Raw genomic sequence first — 27,626 nt, forward strand, 5'->3', positions numbered from 1 at the left:
GTGAAAATGCCTGCAGGCACAGACTGCTCCACTCAAGACACAAAAAGGCCTTCTCCAGCCCTAAAAAAACCTGCCTTCACAGATCCCTGTTAGAATGCAGGGTCCCAGACTTTAGTATGCATAAGAAACAGATTCCTGGGATGCACCCCCAGGCTCTAGGATTCTGTCTGTCTAGGGTAGAGCTTAAAGAAACTTCAGCAGCATTCAGGGAATTCAGATGCAGGCTGTCTGCAGAGCATTTTTTTTTTTTTAGAAATACTAGGGTTTTAGAATTAGGCTCACTATTTCTTTTAAAAATCTTTTCCTTAATACTATGGCTGGATGGCCAGTTTTGAAGAATGCTATAGAGGGGATTACAAACAGATGGGGGACTGAGCCAGATTTCTAAAGTCCCTTCCTTCCAAGCTCTTTGATCTGTGATTTTGCACTTTTTTGGATTATATAATACATTTAATTAATGGAATATAGGCTCAGTATGGAGAGATTTCTTGGCATTTTTTTCTCCCTCCTGAGCACTCTGCAACGGAATGGTTATGCTACAATGTAGAAAATGTATGTTGAGAAGTTTTGGTGACTTTTTGGAATTATTCTTTGCTAACTAAGTAAAACCACAGCCTATAGTCTATGGTCTCTCCACATTCTCACCTTCTGGACACAGTGCTTGGTTTTACAAGATTGGGAACTGAAGTAGATATTTTCTGTAAATAGGAACAGAGGAGGAATGTGCCCTAAGAATTGAGATAAGCCTTAGAATCTGAAGGGAAAGGTTTTGAATGCTGGTAGATAGCAGGGCTCTCTTACGGGTAGAGCAAAGATCTTCTGTTGCGTGACTTTAGAGGAGACAAGGGCACTTCAGTATAAAATTTCTTTACAGGGGTTAAGGTGCTAGGGTGGAATGCTGGAGCCTCACAGTCTGTAATGATAAAACTTAAAGATACATGCCTGGAAAATTATTTCTTAAACTCACACTATTATATATAAAGGATTTCCATTAAAGTTTCCAGAGAGCTGTTTTTAATGTGGAGGGGGAAAATTGCCATAGAAAGTTGGAATGATTGGGGAAAGAATGCAAATGAAGTAGACTGTATAAAAAGATTGTTTGTACCATGGCCAATCTTATTCTGTTTATCTTATTCAGTAGAAATGGCATACAATACAATTCTGGAGAAAAATACTTGACTACGTGGCAATCTCAACTAATGGAAGGACAGAAATTCTGAGTAAACCTAAAGCACAAAGGGCCCTGACAAAAGCAGATGCCACTGTCTTCTCATACTTCAGAGGGAGAGCCTCAGGTCCTCACTCAGAGGCAGGCAGCCTCAAGTCTGGCTGTTAAAAGTTAAAAAGACATTTATAAACACAGACATGGAAATCTCTCCAAGAACTTTCCTATAAACTGTCTTTCACCTTTGGGGTTTCCTAACAGGGATCATCAAAGGGAAGATGGGAGACTGGGCTGGGGAAAGGAACTTTAAAGAAAATCAAAACAAAATAGGAAGACTCAAAGTGGACAAGAAAATTCAGGAGAGACTATCAATCTAGACAGACTACAAAGGCCAGAGAATGCCAACGGGATGGTACCTAGCACAGTGCTTGGTACTTAGACCCATTCCATAAATAGTTATGGAAGGAAGGGAGAAGACACGTTCCTAGTAAAAGCTTCCTAAGTTATTGGAAGAGGTGGTGGGCTACAAAGTATGTTGTGCCAACTCAAAAGACAAATGGGACTAAACCTAGAATCCAAACAGAAAAGGGCATTAGTACTTTCTTTCAGAGACCAATGCAGAAGCACAACTGAGGAAACTAAACCAAGTGGCTTAGCCCAATGGTAAATGATCCAAAGCACATGTGACACAGACTAGAAGTGATGTGCAAAAATTTGCCTGGCTGGGACATTTCTGCTGAGAGCTCAGGCGAGAGAGTGCCTTGAGGCGGTACTTGCGATTTATCTCCTTTCATAATTAGTCCCCTGCACTTCCTCCTTCTCAAATCCTTCTTTTTACATAAAGTTTAGTTCTGCTCCAGACTCTTTTGTGTATGTTGAAATGCAGTGGACAGGTTGTAAGAAAGGAAGTGAGTTAAAGAGGAAGTAGGAAGAGGCCAGGATACAAAGGTCTTTGATGGAGGCATTTTCTTTCTCATTTGCTCCTGGATGTTGGCTCAAGGACCCCCAAAACTTGACATCAGGTTTGCTGGTGTAATATTCTCCAGTTTTTCATGTGTGTTTGGGGAAGAGGTCTCTCACTATATCTTCAGGTGGACTTTATTGGTTAGTAAATCTTGAGCTCCAGCAACAGGCTTTTTCCTGCATGCCTTCTCTATGCCGGACTATGGCCATGAGAGAGGCTGCCATGCTATCTTGGCTGTTATGAACCTTATAATCCAGTAAAGAAATAGTCACACAGGATTATTCACTTGGTTGAAAGAAAAGAACAGGATTTATGAGAGTTCTTAACAAGGAAACTTATTAGAGAAGGTGACATTTAAACTGAGACCTGAGAGTAAGATTTAGCCAAAAACAAAGATGAAAGATGAGGGAACACCATGTGCAGAAGCACTGACAGTTCCCTAATCACAAATTGGGAGGACCTTAGAGGTAGTAATTTGACTCTGAGTGGTGGGCTAGAAGTTGTTCTTACATAAGATTCATAAAATATCAATTGTGCATATCAAAGAAAAGATGGGCTTGATGCATATTATAAGAGATAAAGCACCCCAAAGCTCCCCTATGCTACTACCATGCAGGAGCCATAAGTCTGGCCTATTTGAAGACCTGAAAGAAGGCAACTATGGCCAGAGCATAAACCTCAGTGGGAGATTAGCTAAAGATACAACGACAATGTAGGCAGAACCAAGGAGGCCTTGTAGGAACATTACACATTTTTAATTTTACCTTGAGTCATGAGAATACATCAAAGGTTTTAAGCTGGAGATAACATGATCTGATTTATAGTTTAAGAAGATCACTCTGGCTTCTTGATAGAAATGGATTGCAAGGGCCAAGGAGCTAACTGTCTGTTGAGTTCCTGTGGGGGCTTTTCTCTAAACAGTACACACCTATTACTCATTTAATCTTCACAAAAGCCCCCAAAAGTGGGTGTTATTATGTTGACTTTGCAAGTGAGGAAACGGGCCCTTTGAGGTTTTAAAAATTGCCTAGTGTGGAGAGGAAAAGATGGTGGCATGAGTAGGGTGGCAGAAATCTCCTCCAAAACCATACATATTTTGAAAATACAGCAAATACAACTATTCCTAAAAGAGTGACCAGAAGTTACAGTACACCAGCCAGTCTACATCCTAGAGAACCCAACATCTTATGGAAAAGGGTAAGGTACAAAGCCACGACCCAGTGGGACCCAAGCACTCCAGCACCCCAGCTCACCAGTGGGAGGAAAAGAATCAAGAGTGTAGAGGAAGTGGAAGCACAGGGATTGCTACATAACCAGTCCTAATAATCTTCCCCAGAATCACAGACACATATTGCATGGGGCTCTGGATATTACAGGAGTGGAAAGCAAAATCTGAGCCCAGGACTGTGAACAGGTTCCCACAGCCGGCTGTCCTGGGACAAGAGAAAAGTAGGTGCTTTAAAAGTCTTAAAGGGACAAGGGATTAACAGGTGGATGAAACTGTCCTGGCACACTCATCCCAGCAGACTGGGAACTTTAAGGAGCTTCAGGTGCCCTATCCCCCTGGTTGTTAATGCAGCTCCAAGGCCCATCACTGCAATAGGCAGCCTTCCGTTCCTTCCTCCCTGCTAGCACCTGCGAGCAAACCAGCTGTCCCCACCATTGCTGTAAACCAGCCAGAGAGCAGCCCCACCTACAGAAACCACACAGTTTAACAGAGAGGATTCTCCATGCGTGGGGCTAACAGGCCCAGACCCAGAGGCTGCTCCATGTGCACAGTTGACAGGCACAGACAAAGGAGTTGGGCGTGGAGACCAGGAGGCATGAAGGGGCCTTGTTCTCACAACAGAACATGCGCAGCTCACCTGCAACCCCTGCCAGTGCACTAGGCCAACTCAAGGGCCACCCCGCCAATGGCAGCTTAGGGGACTGACCCAGAGGCTGCTCCCAGTGCATGCTTGACCAGCACAGACATAGGAGACAGGTGCGGAGACCAGGAGGGCACAGACACCAGGAGGCATGAAGGGGCCTTGTCCTTGCAGCAGACACATGCACTGCTGGCCTGTGACCCCCACTAGTGCCCTAGGCCATCCCGAGGGCTGCCACACCCACAGCATTCTAGAGGCTGCCATGTGTGCAGTTAACCAGCACAGACAGCACAGACAGGCAAGGTGGCCGGTTAGTAGGAAGGAACATTGTTCTTTCAGCTGACACAAGTGCCACTTGCCAGCAACCACTCCCATCACCATGAAAAAGCAGAAGAACCTTGTTCAATTCAAAATTCCTCAAACACCAGAAAGAGGGCTTGGTGAGACTGAAATCACCAATCCTCCTGAAAAAGAATTCTAAATAAAAGTCATAAGCATGCTGATGGAGCTACAGAAAAATACTCAAGAGCTAAGGGATGGATTCAGGAGGGAGATAACAAAAATGAAACAAACAATGGAATGATTTAAGAGCAGACTAGATGAGGTAGAGGAGACTGTTAATGTAATAGAAACCAGAGAATAGGAATACAGAGAGGCTGAGGCACAGAGAGAAAAAAGGTTCTCTAGGAGTGAAAGAATATTAAGAGAACTGTGTGGCCAAACGAAATGGAACAATATTTGCATTATAGGGGTACCAGAAAAAGAAGAAAGAGGAAAAGGCATAGAAAATGTCTTTGAAGAAATAATTGCTGAAAACTTCCCCAATCTGGGGAAGGAAATAGTCTATCAGGCCATGGAAGTCCACAGATCTCCCAACACAAAGGACCCAAGGGAGACAACACCAAGACATATAACAATTAAAATGGCAAATATCAATGACAAGGACAGAGTATTAAAAGGAGCCAGAGAATGAAAAAAGATCACCTACAAAGGAAAACCCATCAGGTTATCATCAGACTTCTCTGAAGAAACCATAAAGGCCAGAAGGGAATGGCATGTTATAATCAATGCAATGAAACTGAAGGGCCTCAAACCAAGAATACTGTATCTAGCAAGATTATCATTTAAATTTGAAGGAGGGATTAAACAATTCCCAGATAAGCAAAAGTGGAGGGAATTTACCACCCTCAAACCATCTCTATAGTGTATTTTAAAGGTACTGCTCTAGATGGATGTACTCCTAAGGCTAAATAGATTATCACCAGAGAAAATAAAACCACAGCAAAGAAAGTGGACAAACCAAATACTAACTGAAGGCAAAATAAAATAAGCTATCCACAAAGTAGATCAGAGGAAACACAAAGAGTACAGAATAAAACCCCTAACATATTAAGTGTGGAGGAGGAAGAATAAGAAGGGAGATAAAGAAAGAATCATCAGACTGTGTTTATAATAGCATAATAAGTGAGTTAAGTTAGACAGAAAGTAAAGAAGCTGCCCTTGAACCTTTGGTAACCACGAATCCAAAGCCTGCAATGGCAATAAGTACATATCTATAGATAATCACCCTAAATGAAACTGGTCTGAATGCATCAATCAAAAGACACAGAGTTACAGAATGAATAAAAAAGACCCATCTATATGCTGCCTAAAGGAGGCTCACTTCAAACTCAAAGACATACACAGACTAAAAGTGAAGGGATGGAAAAAGATATTTCATGCAACTAATAGGGAGGAAAAAGCAGGAGTTTCAATACTTGTATCAGACAAAATAGACTTCAAAACAAAGAAAGTCACAAGAGACAAAGAAGGACATACATAATGATAAAGGGGTCAGTCCAACAAGTGGATATAACCATTATAAATATCTATGCAACTGACACAGGAGAACTGACATATGTGAACCAAATACTAACAGAATTAAAAGAGGAAATAGAAGGCAATGCATTCACTTTAAGGGACTTCAACACATCACTCACTCCAAAGACAGATCAACCAGACAGAAAATAGGTTAAGGACACAGAGGCACTGAACAACACATTAGAACAGATGGACCTAACAGACATCTATAGAACTCTACACCCAAAAGCAGCAGGATACGCATTCTTCTCAAGTGCACGTGGAACACTTTCCAGAATAGACCACATACTGGGCCACAAAAAGAGCCTCAGCAAATTCAAAAAGATTGAAATTGTACTAACCAACTTCTCAGATCACAAAGGTATAAAACTAGAAATAAATTTCACCAAGAAAACAAAAAGGCTCACAAACACATGGAGACTTAACAACATGCTAATTAATCAATGGAGCAATGACCAAATTAAAACAGAGATCAAGCAATATGTGGAGACAAATGAAAACAACAGCACAATGCCCCAAATTCTGTGGGATGCAGAAAAGGAAGTTCTAAGAATAAAGTATATAGCAATCCAGGCCTATTTAAAGAAGGAAGAACAGTCCCAAATGAATAGTTTAAATTCACAATTATTGAAACTGGGAAAAGAAGAACAAATGAGGCCCAAAGTCAGTAGAAGGAGGGATATAATAAAGATCAGAGAAGAAATAAATAAAATTGAGAATAAAACAACAGAAAAAATTAATGAAACCTAGAGCTGGTTCTTTGAGAAAATAAACAAAATAGGTAAACCCGTAGCCAGACTCATCAAGAAAAAAAGAGAATCTACACACATAAACAGAATCAGAAATGAGAAAGGAAAAATCACTATGGACACTACTGAAATTCAAAGACTTATTAGAGAATACTATGAAAAATGATATGCTAACAAACTGGATAACCTAGAAGAAATAGACAACTTTCTATAAAAATACAACTTTGCAAGACTGACCCAGGAAGAAACAGAAAATCTAAACAGAACGATTATCAGCAATGAAATTGTATCAGTAATCAAAAGAACAAAACTTCTGGACCAGATGGATTCACTGCTGAATTTTATCAGACATTTAGAGAAGACATAATACCCATTCTCCTTAAAGTTTTCCACAAAGTAGAAGAGGAAGGAATACTTCCAAACTCATTCTATGAGCCCAGCATCACCCTAATACCAAAAGCAGGAAAAGACACCACAAGAAAAGAAAACTACAGACCAATATCCCTGATGAACATAGATGCAAAAATACTCAACAAAATATTAGCAAACCAAATTCAAAAATACATCAAGAGGATCTTACACCATGATCAAGTGGGATTCATTCCTGGAATGCAAGGATGGTACAACATTTGAAAATCCATCAACATCATCCATTATATCAATAAAAAGGACAAAAATCACATGATCATCTCCATAGATGCTGAAAAAGCATTTGAGAAAATTCAACATCGATTCATGATAAAAACTCTCAACAAAATGGATATAGAGGGCAAGTGCCTCAACATAGTAAAGGCCATATATGATAAACCCACAGCCGACATCATACTTAACAGTGATAAGCTGAAAGCTTTTTCTCTAAAATAGGGAACAAGACAAGGATGCCCACTCTCCCCACTTTTATTCAACATGGTTCTGGAGGTCAGAGCCACAGCAATCAGACAACCAACACAAATAAATAAAAGGCATCCAGATTGGTAAGGAAGAAGTCAAACTGTCACTGTTTGCAGATGATATGATGTACATAAAAATCCCTAGAGAATCCACTCCAAAAATACTAGAACTAACATCTGAATTCAGCAAAATTACAGGATACAAAATCAATACACAGAAATCTGATGCATTCCTATACATTAAAGATGAACTAGCAGAAAGAGAAATCAGGAAAACAATTCTGTTCACAATTGCATAAAAAATAATAAAATACCTAGGAAAAAACCTAACCAAGGAAGTGAAAGACCTACACCCTGAAAACTACAAGACACTCTTAAGAGAAGTTAAAGAGGACACTAATAAATGGAAATTCATCCCATGCTCTTGGGTAGGAAGAATTAATTAAATGGCCATCCTGCCTAAAGCTATCTACAGATTCAATGCAATCTTTATCAAAATACAAACAGCATTCTTCAACAAACTGTAACAAATAGTTCTAAAATTCATATGGAACCACAAAAAGCCCCAAATAGCCAAAGCAATCCTGAGAAGGAAGAATAAAGCAGGGGGATCTCACCTCCCAACTTCAAGTTCTATTACAAAGCCACAGTAATCAAGACAATTTGGTACTGGCACAAGAACACACCCATAGACCAGTGGAACAGAATAGAGAGTCCAGATATAAACCTAAGCATATATGGTCAATTAATATACAATTAAGGACCTCGGGATATACAACATGGAAATGACAGCCTCTTCAACAGCTGGTGTTGGCAAACCTGGACAGCTACATATAAGAGAATGAAACTGGATTACTGTCTAACTCCATACACAAAAGTAAACTAAAAATGGATCAAAGACCTGAATGTAAGTCATGAAACCATAAAACTCTTAGAAGAAAACATAGGCAAAACTCTCTTGAATATAAAAATGGCAATGACCTGAATGTAAGTCATGAAACCATAAAACTCTTAGAAGAAAACATAGGCAAAACTCTCTTGAATATAAATATGGGCAACTTTTTCATGAACATATCTCTTCAGACAAGGGAAACAAAAGCAAAAATCAACAAGTGGGGCTATACCAAACTAAGAAGCTTCTGTACAGCAAAGGACACCATCAGTAGAACAAAAAGGCATCCTACAGTATGGGAGAATATATTCATAAATGGCATATCCAATTAAGGGGTTCATATCCAAAATATATAAAGAACTCACACACCTCAACAAATAAAAAGCAAATAATCCAATTAAAAAATGGGCAAAGAATCTGAACAGACACTACTCCAAAGTAGAAATTCAGATGGCCAACAGGCACATGAAAAGATGCTCCATATCGCTAATCATTAGAGAAATGCAAATTAGAACCACATGAGATGTCACTTCACACCAGTTAGGATGGCCAATATCCAAAAGACAAACAATAACAAATGCTGGTGAGGATGTGGAGAAAGAGGAACCCTCCTACACTGCTGGTGGGAATGTAAACTAGTTCAACCATTGTGGAAAGCAGTATGGAGGTTCCTCAAAAAACTCAAAATAGAAATACATTTGACCCAGGAATTCCACTGCTAGGTATTAACCCTACGAATGCAGCAGCCTAGTTTGAAAAAGACATATGCACCCCTATGTTTATCACAGCACTGTTTACAATAGCCAAGAAATGAAAGCAGCCTAAGTGTCCATCAGTAGATGAATGGTTAAAGAAGATGTGGTACATATACACAACAGACTATTAATCAACCACAAGAAGAAAACAAATCCTACCATTTGCAACAATATGGATGGAGCTAGACGGTATTATGCTCAGTGAAATAAGTCCAGTGGAGAAAGACAAGTACCAAATAATTTCACTCATCTGTGGAGTATAAGAACAAAGCAAAAACTGAAGGACTAAAAACAGCAGCAGACTCACAGAACCCAAGAATGGACTAACAGTTACCAAAGGGAAAGGGAGAGGGTGGGTGGGAAGGGAGGGATAAGGGGAATAAGGTGCATTATGATTAACACACATAACATGGGGGGAGGAATGGGGAAGGCAGTATAGCACAGAGTAGACAAGTAGTGACTCTATAGCATCTTACTATGCTGATCAACAGTGACTAATGGGGTATGTGGTGGGGTCTTGATAATGGGGGAATCTAGTAACCACAGTGTTGCTCATGTGATTGTATATTAATGATACCAAACTAAAATTTTTTTTTAATTGCCTAGGGTGACACCTGGGGAAGAAAGGAAATGAGTACAATTCATTTTGTTATTGCACAATTAATGCATGGGACATACTATACACCCAGTAAAATCTCAATGATTTTCTTTGTTATAAAATTCTGTAGGTAGGTGATGGTCATATCCAAAGCAGTGACCATAGAAGGGTTAATAACTGTTTTGGCAGCAAGGAAGATTCTGACCTTGGCTGCTCATCTGAGACATACTGGTACAGCCCTGTATGATTGAAGCTATTATAAGATTTTGCTCTTAAAACTTCTCTTATCATTGTTAAATGTGCAGAAGACCTCTTTTCACTGTTTTGATCTTTTTGTCAGGTTGTTTTCCAGGAAGTGGTTGCTAGGAGTGAAAGAGTTTTATTATTTAGAGATAAGTGTAGCCTAGCTATCCCATCCCCTTAAAAAGTGCAAAAACAAAAAAAACAAACCCTACAGTAATTGCCTTGAAAATGATTTTTGCAAAACCATTTGTACCAGTCCACCTGCTTTCTATTTACTTGCGGTTATCTCCTTTCGCTAATGATTCTCTGAAAGCACACACTAAGGTTTGCATCAAAATACTGTCCTGGAGACTACTGGAGAAGTCTGACTGTTAGGACTCTTCAGAGCCAACAGCTGCCCCTAATGACAGTGAGCACGTGCACACTGAGTGACTACAGAGTCCTCTGCCATGAATATGAGTGCCATCCAGCTGCACAGTGCATGAATTGCCCTCTAATATAGTTGCCTTAATATTCTGATAATGTTTACCACTGTAGGAAAACCCCACTGACATTAAAGTTGTACCAACCAGTTACAGAGACACTTGGAGAAGTTCTCCCCCAGGGCCTGAGGTTCTTGGCTGTGAATCCCTTTGGCCCTTCTCATACCATCCCTTAAAAGTACCTTTGATTATTAATCTAAAGGTGTGTGTACCTTTCTGCTCTTGCAAAGCTGCCATATGCTAGGCTATTTATAGCTTTTGTCTAGTCACTGTACTTAAAATGTTCTTTAACCTTGTTTGATATTTACAATGCATTACCTGCAGATCCCATAGTAACTGTTAGAAAAAATTAACACAAGATGTCCTCAGTACTAATAGCTAAAACTGCATGTAACCAGTACTCAGAATCAAGGTTCAGACTCAAACAGCACGTTTAATGTCACTTAGGCCAAGCTTCCATTTAATAAACAAGGGAACTGAGACATTGACAGGCCAAGGGACCTGCCCAGGTCAGCCAGCTAGGTAATGGTCACACTGGAACTAGAACTCCCAGTTCAGAAAGTCTTTAGAGATCTATATACATTACTAAACTTTTAAATAAACAAACATAAATTTAGTATGCAGAATTCGATGTAAAATTTATCTATTGGATATTTCATTCTATAAGGACTTGATTTTTCCTCTCCACATTTGAGCAGATACTAGCAAGTGTACACACTTAAGGCACTTTCCTTGGCTGGTTTCACAAATCATTTGAAATACAACTACAGTTATGAAGGAGACTAAGTCTATCTCCAGAATCTCCATCTCTTTGTTCCCATCCTTTCTTCTTCCTTTGGTATTCCTCTCAGTGTTCCTGGTATCTTAAGATATGTATCACAACCTGTTCATGGGCCCTTGGCTTTACATGCTTATTATAATTTAGGACAACCCTTCGTGTCTAGACCTTTCCTTATTTCACTTCCTCCTCTGCCTACATAAATTTACCTATGTAGTATATAGTATCCTCTTAGCTCCTCCTCTCAGGTAGGATGTTAGCAAAGCTTTTGTGCTAATCAAAACAAATGTTCTCCTGTTTTTGCCTATCACAAGATGTCAAGTTCTCACTGTTTCAGTCACTCTCTTATATTAAGACATTATTTCTAGAAACCACCATTAAACTGCAATGAATGTCAGCTGCAAAGGTAAAATCCATGAAGACAGTACACCCTGCTGGAATTAAAATCTAAGCCTATCCCTCTCCAAATTGTAAGCATTTTCCTTTGTATCATGCCTCTTTCAGTAGAAATATAGTGGCATTTGGTGCTCAATACCAAGTATAGCTAATATATACCAAGGCTGAAGATGCCTCTGGATACTTTTTCTTCATCTGGAACATATGGTCAGTGACTATGTAATTGTAAGACTGAATAAAGGATGGAGTATGAAGACATCTTTTTCTTGACTCAAATTACATTTATCAGCTTTGCAGTTAAGTGTGGAAATAAGAACAGCTAGTCAGAAATGGCATTCAATTGAAAAAGCATAAAATATGTTTAATTGAATTCACTGATTTAAATATTTTAGACACACATTTTTAGGTAAATAGTCATTTTATAAGCTGACTTTTAGCTCTGAAATCACAGAAGCTTAAAATAATAGTTTCTTTCTATGAACTTGGAGACCCAGGTAGACAGAGCAGACACCAGTTTTAAGCATTAACAGCTATAATAGCATACAGAAAGAGAGAGTAAAGTATAACTATATTTCCCCAACCAAAGCAAGTTGTATGGATACATCGAAGAGCTGGGACAGGCAGGAAGAGACTGGTAATATTTAGTGGAGTGTGCTCACAGTAACACACCGGATTACTTGTGATTCCCTGAATCTACCATTTAACTTCACTTTTTTTTTCTTGAAAGAATGCCCTTGTCTATCTTATACACCTGGATTTCTACCTAGCAACTGTCACCTCCTTTCTAGAATATTCCATAATCTCCGTGATAGAATTTAGTTCTCTATCATCTTTATTCACTGAATACACACATATATGTAATGTTTATAGCATCAGAATATTGTATTTCAATGTATCTGTGTTTCATCTACTTCTTCAAACCAAAAGAACTGTCTTATTGTCTAATTATGACTTAACTCCCACCACGGTAGTTGGCACAGGCAGACTGTCACCAAAAACAAGGTTACAGAAAGTCCTTTTGCAGCTTAAATATCTAATAAATTTCCTCCTTTCTGTGAAATATAATAGAGAAGACATTTACTCAAGATTAAAATAAATTGATAAAAGTTCATTTGTTCTACTATATTTATTTAATTTTCCAGTTAATAAACTTCTATGTTACATTACATCAATTATATTATTGAAAATAGTTCAAATAGTTCATATCTATCACCATTCAAAATGGTGGTAGATATGTTGAAAACTAAAAAATCTAAATCTTCCTGTCTAGTTGGAATAAAGACACATACAAATAATTAAAGTAATACAATAAATGAAGATAACACCAAATAAGCCCTGATACAGAGAGGAAGAACCCTTTACCTCTGCCTGGAGAGGTCAGAGAAGGCTTACCAGAGGAGATGACATTTAAACTGAGTTCTTAGGGAAGAGTAAGTATATATCCAGATGGGACTGGTAAGGGCAACGGGAGGGGTAAAAGCCATACAGTCAAGAAATATGTATTACTTTTAAGGCAAGTCACTGAAATGTCAAACAGATTGTTTAAAGTTTCTGTGTCAATTTTATCATCTGCAAAATGAGGTTGTACCTATCTGCCTATCTCAAATGGCTGTTATGAGGGTAAAAGTGCTGTTATATAAGAGATTGGAGAACACCAATGATGATGCAAGATAGGGACCCTGAAGGGTCAGTAGAATTTTGGTGAGTAGAGAAAGGGCCTTAGGACATAGAAGGTGGTAAGAATGGTAGAAGCAAAGACTCTAAGGAGGTTGGTTAGGTGAAGGAAAATTGATCATTTTGGCAAGAATGGAGGACAAGTTAAAGTCCAAACACTGATTAATCAGACACAAGTTCAGAAGTCTAATTTAGTAGAAGGGCAAAGCTGATTGTCTTAATACAGCTCAATATCTTTTGTTGGGAGTGAAGGGAAGCAAACCTAGAGTTACAGTAATATTTCAGCTTCCAAACTGAAGGTTGAGGCAGGCTTCTTAACACTTACTACATCTCCAATATTATCCCTTTATTTTTAATCATGCTAGGCTATCTTATTTGGCTCCCAAACAACTGGGGAAGTCATACAATATGAATATAGGTTAAAACATAGATATATGTATAACTTAATGGGATTACAAATGAGAGGAAAAGAATGTAATAAATTGTATTCAGGGCAAAGAGGAAGATAGACAAAAAGAATATTCTATAGCATGATTTTGAATCAGTCAGGATGTCTTAATGGAAACCCAAATCAAAATTATTTAAATAATAAGGAAATGTATTGAGTGTAACCAAGGAAAGAAGATGCCAGAATTGGTTGAGTCAATAGCTCATGAATGTCATGGAGATTCCAGATTCTGTGTCTCCCACTCTGTAGTCCTTAGTGTGTTGAGTTTGCCTTAAGGCTGGCTCCTTCCTGGTAGCCAGATAGCTGCAGCAATTTCAAGGGGAATGGGATTTCTATATCTCGCTAGGACTAATGATCTGGAGAAGAATCTGTGCCTGAGAATACACCTCAGAAAATGTTATATTGCGATCATCATGTGACTGTTCAGGGTACATTTGCAAAAACATGGTGGTCCATGGGCCAAATTATTCTTGCAGATATTTTGCTTGACTAGTATAGTGTTTAAAAATGTTGAATGAGCTGCTTATATTTAAATGCCAGAGAATTTTATTTATTTTTAAAAATCATATTTCTGTATTATCTTAAAGAATCTACAGGTCTAGCTAACTGCCTGCATTCTGCTTAGGTAAAATTTGGCTGTAGTGTATTAACTACTTCCCCTTTAGACAGAGCTAATTCCAATTTCTGGAGTCTTATCATTTCCTAACACATCATAACCTGGTCTGCTTTGTCAAGTTACCTACTGAGCCTCTCAATGAGGAAATTACTCCCAAAGATTTTTAAGAGCCTTGTGGTGTTTTTACACCCATAAACATGTCTCTTGTAGGCATATGATCCATGGTTCCAAAGAAGAGAGGGGAAGGGCTACATTTAGCTGGAGATGTGTCTTTGCTAACTCTATTATTAATTAGCTATGTGACCTTTAAATTAGAAGTTCTACAGCAATAAAAATTTAGCAATTAACACTTGTCCCCAATAGGAATGCTACAAAGATAAATAGCCTCTTTAACTTCAAAGGAAGGGAGGATATATATTTTATCCATAGTTTATTATATTTATATTTATATTTATATTTATGTTTAAGATAACCAAGAACCAAATAATTCTTTCTATATGCTTATCATTTAAATATTAGGCTTTTGCAAAGGATATTTTCTGTTGGTTGCACTCTTGAAATATGTTTAGAGGGTAGCTATATTGCTTGAGTTGTATTACTTAGCATTGGTTAGGCAAAATTAAAGCTTAAAAGGATCTATTAAAAATTGAATATTGGATGATTAGAGAAAAGTAATGGTTTTAAACATCATAATAAAGCTTCTTTTCATTAATTATGAAATATTTCAAACAGAGAAAAAGAAAAATATAATAAACACCTATGATCAACTATCCAGGTGCCAGATTTTTAATTTACTTCATATTTTTAAAATTATTTTTTTTAAAAACAATCATTACAGATACCATTGAAGCTCTCTGTGTACATCTCTCCAATTCCATTCCACATTATATATACCCAAAGATAATAACCACTACACTGAATTTGATGTTTATCATTCCTATGCACATTTGAAACTTTTAAACCACATATATATAAATCTGTAGGTGATATATTGTTTTGAAGATTTTACAATTACAAGAATCATGGCATCATAATATATATATCCATCTGTAACTTGTTTTTTTCCCTCAACATTGTTTTTAAGACATCTATTTTACTTTAGTACATACTTGGGATCATTAATTTAAAATAATGTATGTTACCCAGTATATGGAAATATCACATTATTTTCATTTATTCTTCTACTGATAAACATATAGGCTGTTTTTACAGAGTTTTTTTATATATCAGTTTGTTGTACTATCTGGAGTACATATTAATAAAGTTCTGCCTCAGAACACACCCAATGGCACTGTCATTATGAGAAGCAGGTCAATCACAGATCAACCTTATTTGTAGACTTGCTTCTTGTGAGTTATAATTGGATAAAGGAATCACATGCTAACTGCAAATGTCAGATGCTTGGAAAGTAAAGATAAAATTTGAAGGAAACTGTGCTACCCAGAGGATGAATACTTAACTCCTATTTGCCCTGGAATATCAAAATACATTACTGTTGACTGATCCTTTTTTTTCAAATGTCTGAATTTTGGATTTAGCTCCATGATTTCAGTGGAGTTCAGTAATTGGTTTCCAAATTGGTAATATGATCTTACCATTGGATGAACATAAGTAGATAAAAGTCCAGGCTCATTTTTCTTTCTCAGGGCTTAGAAAATGTAACAAATTTCAGATGTTTAATCAATATTAGATTTCATAGCACAAAAACAACATAGCATTATTGATACGGAGCTCATACTTCAAACCATTGCTAATTTTCCCCAAGTGTCCAAATATGTATGGCATATTGAAATATTAATCAAACATTTCCTACCTGAACTTTGGTTTTAATCATCCCTGAAAGAGAATGCCTATTATGACTGTCCTCTCAGTGATACTCAGCTTCAAGTACTCTGGAAGCTGACTGCCTATCTGGTAGAGTTCTCAAACACTCTTTGTAATCAATATTAGTGTCATGGCTACCAAGTCTCCTTCTGTCAAGTTATATGATATATCGGTCAACCCAAGTTAAGTCATTCCATAATAATAACCCCCAACTTGAAATTACTTACAGTAAGTTTTATTTCTGTTCATGTTAATTGTCAATCACTGTCATCTCAGCTTTGTTGCATTATTCTGGAACCAGGTGAAAGCATTCCCTCTTTGGGCCATGCTGTTCTTTGTTGCAGAAGAAGAGAGAGATGACAGAACCAAGCAATGACTCAAAGTTTCTGCTCAGCAGTGGCATACATCACTTCCTTTAGCATTTTAATGAATAAATCAAGGAATAAGGTCAACACTACCATTCAAGGAAGTAGAGATAAAGTCCTCCTATTGAGAGGGACAAAAATATTTGGTAACAGTAATACAATCTATCACAGATGTTTCCTTCTCAAGCAGGTATCCCTTTTGACTGACTTCTGGACTATTTGTAAGATCAAAAAATTTTTAAGTTTTGCTAATATACAAGAAAGACTTTCTTATCTCTGAGATAGGATTTAGTCCAATTTTATATTTTCTATGAATCTTAAAAAAAAAAAGAATTAAAATCACTTAGAAAAATCAATAAATATCTGGAGGCTCCATACATAAAATTGTGATCTAAGTATAAACAATATTAACTTATAAACTGAACTAACCAGTATCTTTACCACATCACTCTGAATAAAAGAAAATAACTGATTACCACTCCATTCCCGTTCTAGACATCAGAGGACCCTTGAAAAGAATTCCATGTAGTTAGTATTTTTAATGAAACCATTCAAATAATCTCTTTAAATGTGATGAAAATCTCATTCACCTTTTTCATGTGATGTCACAAGGAACAGAGGCTTGCTTTAATTCACATAGATGGCAAATTATAAGATTTTTAGATTTAATTGTATATTATATTTACATTCAGGCCAGCTTTTTGTTTGTTTATCAATTCTTTCTTTAGTACTTTTTAAGTTATTTGTAAATAGCTGGTAACTTCAGCACTGAGCCCATCTTTGTTTAATCTGTTTTTGCAGCAGTCTGTTTCTATTTCAAGGTACTTTGGAAATTACCGGTGTGCTTTCTAAATATGAAGAAAGTAAATGGTCTCGTTTTGGCGAGTTAGTTTCTTCTTAAATGATACTTTATGATTACATGGCTTAAAACAATTCCCAGTTTGGTTTATCAATAATAGATGTGACAACTAATCACATTGTACAACAAAGTTTATTCACTCATGGAATAATAATTATTATTATAGCTAACAAAGAGGGCTATTGGCATTGTTCAAAGTGTTTTACATGTATTCATTCATTTAATCCTCCCAACAACCTGTGGGATAAGATCTGACATCCTCATTTGATAAATGAGGGTTTTATAATACTTTCAATATAGATCTAAATTCAGCTTTGAAAAAATAAGTCCTGTTTGGCAGGGTTTATCAGCAAGGCTGGGAAGTTGCCCAGTTTAAAGCAGGAAACCAACAGAAGAAAGGGAAGTAGGAGAAGATTGCTTAGAGGTTTCCTGAAACTTACTCTTCTCTAAATAGGAGAATTTCAAACAAACAAAAAAACTTAGGCAATTCTTTTAAACTGTTAGTCAAAGGAGAATTATTTTCTACTTAGATATAGGTCAACAAATAATCTGTAGTTATTGTGAAAGGAAAGATCTGGAACTTATATACAGGTGACATTAAAATCTTGAAACATTAGCCTTTCCAATCTTCAAAAGAACACAGCTCAGGAACTGTTCTTCCAGTAAGAATAGAAACAAAGCGAGTAAATTCCAATTTTTCCTTTCAATGGTTGATTACCTTCCCAATGGCTATTGGGCCACAGACTGTGGTAGGATAGATAGCTGCACTTATCTGGTAGCAAAGAGGAAGTCTAAGAGCAGCTCAGACAACCCAGTCACATTTTTATCTGGAGAGCCATTTCTATTTGTTAATATTTTGGTGCGCTATTATATGTGTCTACAATGTTTTTATAGGGATAGATTTTCTCTGTGATATAATTTAAAGGTGAATAACCTAATGCAAATGGTCTAACTATTTAAACCTGATAGAAACCCATGGAAATAGATTAATTCCAGTTCATGACTCCAAAGTTGTATTTGATTTAAAACATCACTAGAGATTAAGCAAATTATGTAAAATGAAGAATCAAATAAAAGTATTAACGAGTCACATTTTTATTCTGTTTATAGTAGCTTTAATTTGTCTATAACTTTTTCATTGGTCTTCTCAAAGAAGGTGTTAAATTTCAGTAGACTCAGAAGTTCTTTAAAATGTTAGGAATAATACCTGTCCATTCTCAACAGTTCATCCCAGAAAGTAGAAACTCTAGAAAATAATATATTACTAGCATTGCTTTCTCTATTTGTTAAGTATACTATAAAGTATTTAAACCTTTAAGTATTGAGAAGAATTTTTATAGGAAAATTAGAGAAACTAAGAGAAAAAGCAGGAGGAAAACAACAACTGTATTTGTCAATAGCTTGGATGATGTGGTTGAGAAAAAGGAGGTAGTTAAAACTGATAACTAGTTGAATCTAAGAGATCCAACAAAACTAAAATATGTCATTTATAATACACACTGGAAAGGCCAGGCAGACATAGTATTTGTTCCTTTACCTTCCAAACTGGATGTTCCTTTTCCTCAATATAACATTATTTTGACTCTTACCAAATTTTAGTGACAGGTAACATTAAGTAATAATAAATTCCCTCTAAATAATTTTCAATTGCCTTAACTTTATTTTTATTTATTTATTTTTTTGAGAGGGCATCTCTCATATTTATTGATCAAATGGTTGTTAACAACAATAAAATTCTGTATAAGGGACTCAATGCACAATCATTAATCAACCCCAAGCCTAGTTCTCAACAGTCTCCAATCTTCTGAAGCATAACGAACAAGTTCTTACATGGTGAACAAATTCTTACATAGTGAATAAGTTCTTACATGGTGAACAGTGCAAGGGCAGTCACCACAGAAACTTTCGGTTTTGATCACGCATCATGAACTATAAACAATCAGGTCAAATATGAATATTCGTTTGATTTTTATACTTGATTTATATGTGAATCCCACATTTCTCCCTTATTATTATTATTATTTTTAATAAAATGCTGAAGTGGTAGGTAGATGCAAGATAAAGTTAGAAAACATAGTTTAGTGCTGTTGCCTTAACTTTATTTTTAAAAGGTGATTAAATGCTTTCTTTACACATGACAGCTTCTTCCATGTTCTTCCGGTTAAAGAGCTGATAGGAAAAAATTTAAACATGGCAAGACTGTGACATGTCAAAGGTCACATAACCTGTAGGTACAGCCAGATCTCCTAATTATTAATTTAATGCAATATTTTGAGATTAATTACTAAATCTGGTGATCAGTTAAAGACTCACCCAACATGCACCACTCCCATTTCATAAAAATCAACCCATTAACCTTTGTAGATCTATGTAGTTAAACCTAACTGTTTCAAGAAATAGTTTAAAAACATTTTTGTTGTGGAGTGGAATGTGTATGCTGGCTCGGAGAAAAACTCAGTTTATCAGATCCTTGGCTCTTTTTCTACGGGTCCAAAAGGATAAATGGATCAAGTGATACTGGCTGAAATGATTTAGGGAATCAGCATTTGGATTCTCCTATTTTATGACGAGGCAGCCTTTAAAATAGAAAAGTACAATTTTGCTTTCAAGCAAACTACTGTTAAGGGAAACACTTGTTCAGAAATATTTTTGAGGTATCGTGTACATTAAAAAAAAATTTTTTAAGGAAAGCTGTCGAATTCTGGAATTTCCCCTTCTTTTCGCCCTCCCCCGAACTCCAACCCTCCAAATGGCTTAAGTTGCAGAGCTAAGAGGATTTTCCTCATTTTTTCCAAAACACTTCACATCTGGGTAGTCGCCAACCATGGAAAGTTTCAAACAAATGTAACATTTGGGAGAAGGACGAAGCTCGTCCGGGGCTGCCTTCTCGGTACTGCGGCCTCCAGAGGCGTCACCACACGCCCTTACCCGACAGCCGGCGTCGGGGGGCGGGGGGCCAGTTGCAAGCATGGACCAGCTGAGCTCCCACCGCCGGCCACACACCAACTCCGGTCCACCCCGCTGACTGCCGGCCCCTCAGCCGCAGGGACTCTTGCCCATCAGTCTCTTCAACAGTTTGAGACTCCAGAGTCCAGGAGTCAATGCACTTCGTGAATGTCGAGAGCCCAGCGTCTTCAGTTTCCAACTAGGGCGGTTGGCGAGTCGAGAGAGAAGGGGCTACTCCGCAGCCCAGCCCGACTCCCACGCCTCACACGTCAGTTTGACTCTTCTCCCCGCCCTCCTCGAGTACCCCGCCCGTCGCTCCGCGTACTCGGCGCCGAGAGAAATTTGACTGCTCCAGCCACCAATCAGGAGAAAGGTCGAGAATCTGAGTCAATTGCAGCAAGTGAAGGGGGCAGGCCGAAGGCGTCGTCCCGCCTCCGGGAAAGTGAGCGCACAAAATCTCCAGCCCTACCCTGCGTTTCAGCCTCAGTGCGGAGCCCTCGGCGGCGAGAGGAGGATCGGCCCCTGGCGGGCTTCGGGAACAGCGACCGCGGCTGAGGAAGCCGGAGCCTGAACCACACCCAAGCCGCTGCCCTTGGCCTCTTTTACCCTCTTGCCGTCTTGCCAGATACCGTGTTCCCGGTGGAAAGCAGCCGCCCACGCCCCGAGCATCCTCCCTTGTTGAGTGGGCGCGGACGGACCCGGCGGCATGATGCGTCTGCGAGGCTCGACGACGCTGCGGGACCTGCTCTTGCGGCCGCCTGCCGCCATCTGTGCGGTTCTGAGGAGAACGCAGCCCCTCGCCACCCAGTGCCAGCGCCCCCAGAGCGGCGGGCAGGCGGCCGCGGGCTCAGCGGCCGCCGTGCGGCTCTACCCCTGGTGGGGTGGGGGCGGCCGGCCAGCGGGGCCCTTCGCGCGGGGACTGTCCAGCTCCCCCTCGGAGATCCTGCAGGAGCTGGGCAAGGAGGGCACGCAGCGACAGCAGCAAACGGGCGCGGCGACGCCTGCGGCCCCGCCAGCGCCCAGCCCCAAGGACAGCCCCGGGGAGACAGGCGCATTCGGCAACAGCGAGGGCAAGGAGCTGGTGGCCTCGGGCGAAAAGTGAGTGTCTCCGCTAGGCGGAGGAGGCCTCGCCCCGCGTGGGGGCCGGGGCTCGGGAGGGGCCTGCAGTGGGGCGGAATGGGAGCGGAGGTTCGAGAAAGAGAAAGAAAAGGAGATGCCGAGCGGCCTGCGCAGTCTGCGCCATGTGATTAGACCCGGCCCCGCCCGCGCATTCCCCGTCCGCGCCCCTGGCCTCGGCGTCCTCTTCCCTTTCCCGCCCCCGGCACAGGCTGCCCGGGAGGAGCCGGAGGGGCGGGTCTGGTCCCCCACCCAGCGCTGGAGCTGCGGCTTCCTGGCGTGTTCCGCGAGCTCCGTGCCCCGGCCCCCCGCTGCAGCGCCTGGCCGCCCGCCCAATCCTTCGTGGTTGATGCACACGAACATCTCCGCCGAGTGACATTGAGGAGTCGGGCGATGAGCATTCCCAGTGCCTCCCTGACTCGTCGCTTTCCCTGGCTCAGGTTTCCTCGCAGCCTGCCCTCTTCAATCTCTGCCACCGTCTCTGGAAGCCTGATGAGGCCGAGTGTTCTTAATGTTTCTGTAGTGGCTCCTCCTCACCCATGTAGAGCCATCTAGGGTACCGGAAGTAATACTTTCGAAATTAGGAAGAAAACAGTCATGTGGCCGAGAAGATGGGGTCAGACCACCTGTTTGCCTTGGGGACCAGCGTTGGCTTATCTAATGTCTAACATGAGATGGGCGAATTTTTGAAAATAAAAGTCAAAGTAGACGGGAAATGTGACGGGTAAAACACTAACTCTGAAAAATCCAAATTCAGTAGCTTTTGTGTTTAAATTGTGATAGGTTGTTAAGTCATCTATACCGCACAGTAGTTTAGTCTTAAAAGAAAATTGATTTTTTTTACACAAGATATGAAGCAGTTTCCTGTATATTAAATTAGGTCTTGTGTAATAAAATGGACACAAAACTTTGATTTCCCAATGTGGGTAAAATTCTACCTGTCTGCTTCCTTCATGCCCTACTTTTACCTGATAATTGTACTGATGTTATGTGACCTGTTTTGCCTCCCTTTCTCTTAATGTTACTGTCTCCAACCCTAAAGCACCTTAAATGAAACTGGAAGTTTGATTCTTAAACATTCAATCTTAGGCCTGCTTAGTATTTCCCGTAATTGAAGTTGACACTAACCTAAAACATTTCAAGCTGAACTTGTTTTCCCAGACTGAGAAGTATATACATTTTTTTAAATCACTTGCCGATGGGCAAAATTTATTGTATTCTGTGATAATGGTTTTGTGCCCCAAAGTAGTTTTATGACCACGTGCAGGTCATTTAACATCTTTGGTTAGATGATAAACCCTTTCAAAGTCTTAAAAAGCTAGACTTACTAAATTTCTACTTTTTCTGATGTTTTTAAGGGACTGGAATATGTATGCTTAATCTCACCTGGTATCTACCCACTTTTCTCTTAATATCATCTGGTTTTACCAGACAAGTAACTAGTTTAAATACCTGTGCCTAGAGTTCAGAATGGCAAAATGCAATTACTAACACTTAAAAGTTCTTCTTTAAAGGCTGTATCATTGGAAACTACTTCCTATTGAAATTGTCTTTCAGCCTGTGTCTCTTCATTGGCTTCTTGTGTCCTCTTTTTTTTCCATTTTGTCAGATTGGAAATCGAGCTCCTTTGGTGATTTACATATTTTCCAGAAGCTTCTAGCTTCATTGCCTTCTAAATAAGAAATCATCTCTTAGACACTGTTTGACTAATACTTATTGAGAACCCTACATAAAAATATGTCCCGTCCTGTCCCACTAACCAAAGAATACCAGTCTAGGGAGGGAATCCTTCAAGAATAGTTGCTTAGATGCCCTGGGAGTTTGGCCAGTAAGATAACTATTTTTACTTTGGTTCAAAAGAGTTTGCTTTTTTTGCCACCAAAGTTTGGAGTAAAAGCTAGACTGGTTTAGGAGCCATCCAGGTTTATATGTTAATCCTGAGACTTTTGGTCAAGGAGTTCAAGAGTGAACCCCGGCTGTTTCCAATTTACATATAAGGTGAAGAGCACTGACTTCAAAATGGTGAAAAAAAATTTTAAATTTGGTTGAAGAGTCTATTTCCTGATTGATCTCGTTTCCAATGTAGCTTTTCTCCTTTGACTTCTCTCATTTTGCCTTTATGTAATAAACATTTATTATTCTGGGAGGTAAGCTTCCAGTTGATCCTATTATCTTTCTTGGTTTCCAAAGCATTGATCATTCCTCAGTGAGCAAGCCACTTGGAATGCCAGCACTCACTCAGGACTCTGCCAGGTTTTATAGAGGATTAAAGGAAATAGCCACATGAAAATTAAATGAGTTAACATTTTGTAAAAGACTTAGAACAAAATTTGGCATGTGTTATATACTATATAACTTTATTAAATAAGGATAAAATTGCATCATTTATTGTAAAACCCGACAAGGTCCTTGAACTTTAGTCTCGCACATGAGATACTTCTTTTTGTTTTTATAGTTACCAGAAAAATTTGCTCTTGACAAATCATACTTCTTATTGGAACTGTGTGATATGCACTGTTCACCTTTTTCTCTGCTTACCAGTAAACTCAGAGATTGAATTAATTTTATTAATTAGTAAATTTGCTTTTATTTGGGGATATTTGCTTGAACTTGATCTGACATTATATTTTATTAGCCTCTACCATGTTACATTCTGGAAGAAGGTAGAATATAAGCAATTTTACCAACTTAGCTTTTCTCCATAGTCAAATTCTTTGAACCATACTTATCCTAGACTGTGCCATCTCCAACCAATTTCAGTTCTGGTGAGGTTCCTGGTTTAGGTTAAGGATTTCACTTTTATCTTAAATATCTTATGGAAAAATGTAATGAATTTTCGCTGTTTTCCCTGTAGTGCCCTTATTTAATTTTGTTACTGTGTCATTCTGTCATTTTGAAAGCTACTTTCAATGGCTCTCTTCATTACTAAAATTGTTCTCTCTGCTTTCCTGGCTTTTCTTTTTTGGTTTGCTCTCTGGGTAAATCTTGAAGCTGAGGCCTCTTCTTCTTTCCCACTTGCCTGCCTTCTCAACAGCATATCCCTTCTCCCAGCTTTGACTCTCATCTTTGTGTAGGTAGTATTTCAGTTCTAATCCAGACTCTTGTCTCACATCTCCACAAGACGACTTCAAATTTAAAATCTATACCCCCATATCCATTGTTTTGTCTCATTTCAATCTATTTTGCATATTATTTCCAGATTGATTAGTTAATTTCAAAATATCATTCCCCTTCTAGGATACCAATATGGACTAGAATGAGCCTTATGCCAAAGTCATAAACCATGCTGTAGCAATTAACATTCTATATTAACTTTTATGCCAACACTTATCCAACATGGACATTTTTATCACTGTTTATTCTGTGTTGAGCATGCCATGCTGCATTTCTGTAAAGCTGGGAAGTCGTATATCCTATCTTAGTGAAGGATCCCTGGGAAGGGTTGGCAGGTGGGGATGGAAGGGCATTTTTAAGTTACTTTCTGTTTGAGCATTTTAGTGCTTAATTAGAAAGGAAAACAGAGAACAGAGAAGGACTTGGCTGGGAAAGTATCAGCACATGTAGAGAATAGGTGGTTCATCCAGGATACCATATTAAAAGTATTCTATTAAAACAACATTTTTCCCCCATCAGAGTGGCAGGTGTTACGTTAAATCAACTGATGCAAAGGATGTGGGAAATAGGGACCTCCTGCATTGCTAGTGGGAATATAAATTAGTTAAGCTATTTTGAATGATAGTTTAGTAGTATCTGTTAAAAACTGCATGCCCGAGGATGCAATTATTGTACGTTTCCTCACCAAAAAGTTTTGGCATTTAAAAAATTCATTTTTAATTAAGTACAGTTTAAAAAAGCAAAAATTATTTCAACTAGCTTCAGATAGTATGACTGTTTTGGTAACTCATATTTATCTTTACAAAATGGAAAGTGATCAAAGAATCATTAAATCATATGCTGTGAGAATTGGATTTCAAACATTAAATATTGCATTTCAGCAAACATTGAATTAGGTCTATAGAACAGTATTGATAATGATTTTGAGACAGTATTTGTCAGATAAAGATAATATATTTTGGAATTGAACAACAGAATCTCCTGAAATAGGTGACAAGTTCTGTTATCCTTGAAAGTATATTTAATTTTTGCTTGAGCTTCTAAATGAAATTCTGTCACTATTTGTGATTTCTTCAATATTAACTTTTTTTTCTAGGTTACAGTTATCAGTAAGTTTTAGTTTTGTACTAATGGCAAGTCATAGATCAACAAGTTTTGCTGCTTAATGTTTATATTAAATGGTATGCATCTATTTAGCCATAAACATAATCTGCATATGGTCTGTAATTAACAAACTGCTTGCTACTTAGGAATATTTGAATGAAGTTCATTGAAAGAGCATGAATTAGATCCTGAAGTTTAGTCTTCTTGGGTTTTAGCTTCCTGTTTCCAGGCTTTACTGTTTTACAAAGAGGTCTGCCTACCTCAACTAACTCAGGAAATGACTACTAACTAGAATTTAGTCTTTTTTATGAGACTCTATGTTGGGAAATGAATGCAGGAGGGCTGCATTTTAGTTTGAAAAAGATAAATGTCACCTTGAAGAGAAATTTTTTGAAGGTATTTGTGGGTTTCTTTGAGTTTTAAAATTGATTTAAAGTCAGTAAAGAAAGTTACACTACCCCCTTGTGCTACTGAGATGAAGGAAATTTTCTGTAGAAACTGAAAATCTAACTGTAGGTTTGCATTTTTTAAGAAGCTCAAACTTTAAATCCTTTCTAACCAAGGAGTAACCTGTCGTGCTTCTTCCTTTTAAGTCATTTGTTAGTAAGAGGAATGCTTAAGAAAGCTGAGCGAACAGATATATTTATAAAAAGTTACTAAATATTAATATCTAAGTGAGCTATATAGCTTTCAGGTAGAGACACTGTTACCTATGATTTTACCCTGGAATTTGCTTGGGTATAAAATTGCTTTGGTTATGGAACACAGTGCTTATGACTGATTACTGCTCTTGGTGATTTTTTGGGCCCTTTGCAGTGTAGTAGAAGCAAAATGTTAAATGTTTCTTGGCTTTCTTTGGGAAGTATTCTCTGGTTAGTATGTAACAGTATTGTTTACTGATTTTTAAAGAAATATTTATAGTGAATACTAATTTTAAAACATAGAACTATTGATATTACATAATGAACAAAGAGTTGAAAGCTTTCAGGATTTAGAAATGTATTTTTACTTACTAGTTTTTGGTACAGGCCTCTAGAGAAGATTTTACAATTGTCATCTTGAGGATATTTTGAGTGACAGGTACTTCCTTACATTCTTGGTGGGAGTTACTAAAAGAGTACAGACTGCCTGAAGAACATTTTTTATACTGTATGCAGAACTTAAAATGTATTCATACCTTTTTAGGAATGTTGGCTAACAAGATAAACTGAGGCGTAGAGAGATTTATTCAGTTTTTTTGGCATATTAATTGCATATTAGAGAAAAGTGGGGAGAAATTTGTTTCAGCACTTGTGGAATGGTTAAGTAAATTAGGGTACATCCATATGAGTTTTATTCACTTATTTAAAATGTATACAGATACTTTTTGGGGATATAAGAAGAAAAAATTTTAAGCTAAAAGTCAGAATACAAAATTAATAAAATTTTCTGTACAGTCTGATGTCAAGTGATCTTAAGCTTTTCGGTTGGAAAAAGTAATGGAAATAAGCTGAAATGGTAATAGCAGCCGTGGTTTGTGAGAGTGAACATTATTTTTCCTGTCTCCTTACAGTTACTTTTAAAATTTCCTTTATGAGTATATATATATATATCACTTATACAATCAGAGGAACCACATCTGTTTAATTTTGAACTTGTAAATTACTCTGTTGTCCCATTCACTATCCTAATATCCTGTGTCTGGTATGTATAACATTGAAAAAAGTTATGAAGAAAGATTTTGAGTGAATTAATACAGCTCCTATTTATCAACATTCTCCAGTATATATCCAAAGTATTCACTATTATCTAAACATCAAGTTTTTTTATTTCTAAACTATTCTTGGTTTAAATCTGCTTTGAAAATGTATATTTTTTGCTGCATTAAAACATTATAATGAGAGCTTAACATTTCTTGTTCAGCTTACGGTTACTATGGAG

General features: G+C 38.1%; 1 protein-coding gene across 2 annotated transcripts in view; it reads left to right on the forward strand.

Annotated features, from left to right (window-relative positions):
* The first annotated feature begins 20,878 nt into the window (after positions 1 to 20,878).
* The window catches only part of GLS (glutaminase), a 75,596-nt gene continuing 68,848 nt past the window's right edge, over positions 20,879 to 27,626 (forward strand). The window contains exon 1 of one of the 2 annotated variants that reach the window (XM_036927889.2): positions 20,879 to 21,470. In XM_036927889.2, coding sequence (XP_036783784.1) covers positions 21,079 to 21,470 — 392 coding nt within the window. In that variant the 5' untranslated portion in view covers positions 20,879 to 21,078. The remainder of the gene's footprint in view (positions 21,471 to 27,626) is intronic. The other variant, XM_036927890.2, reaches the window with a different exon arrangement.

Source organism: Manis pentadactyla, chromosome 6 (assembly GCF_030020395.1).
Source record: "Manis pentadactyla isolate mManPen7 chromosome 6, mManPen7.hap1, whole genome shotgun sequence".
Lineage (NCBI taxonomy): Eukaryota > Metazoa > Chordata > Mammalia > Pholidota > Manidae > Manis > Manis pentadactyla.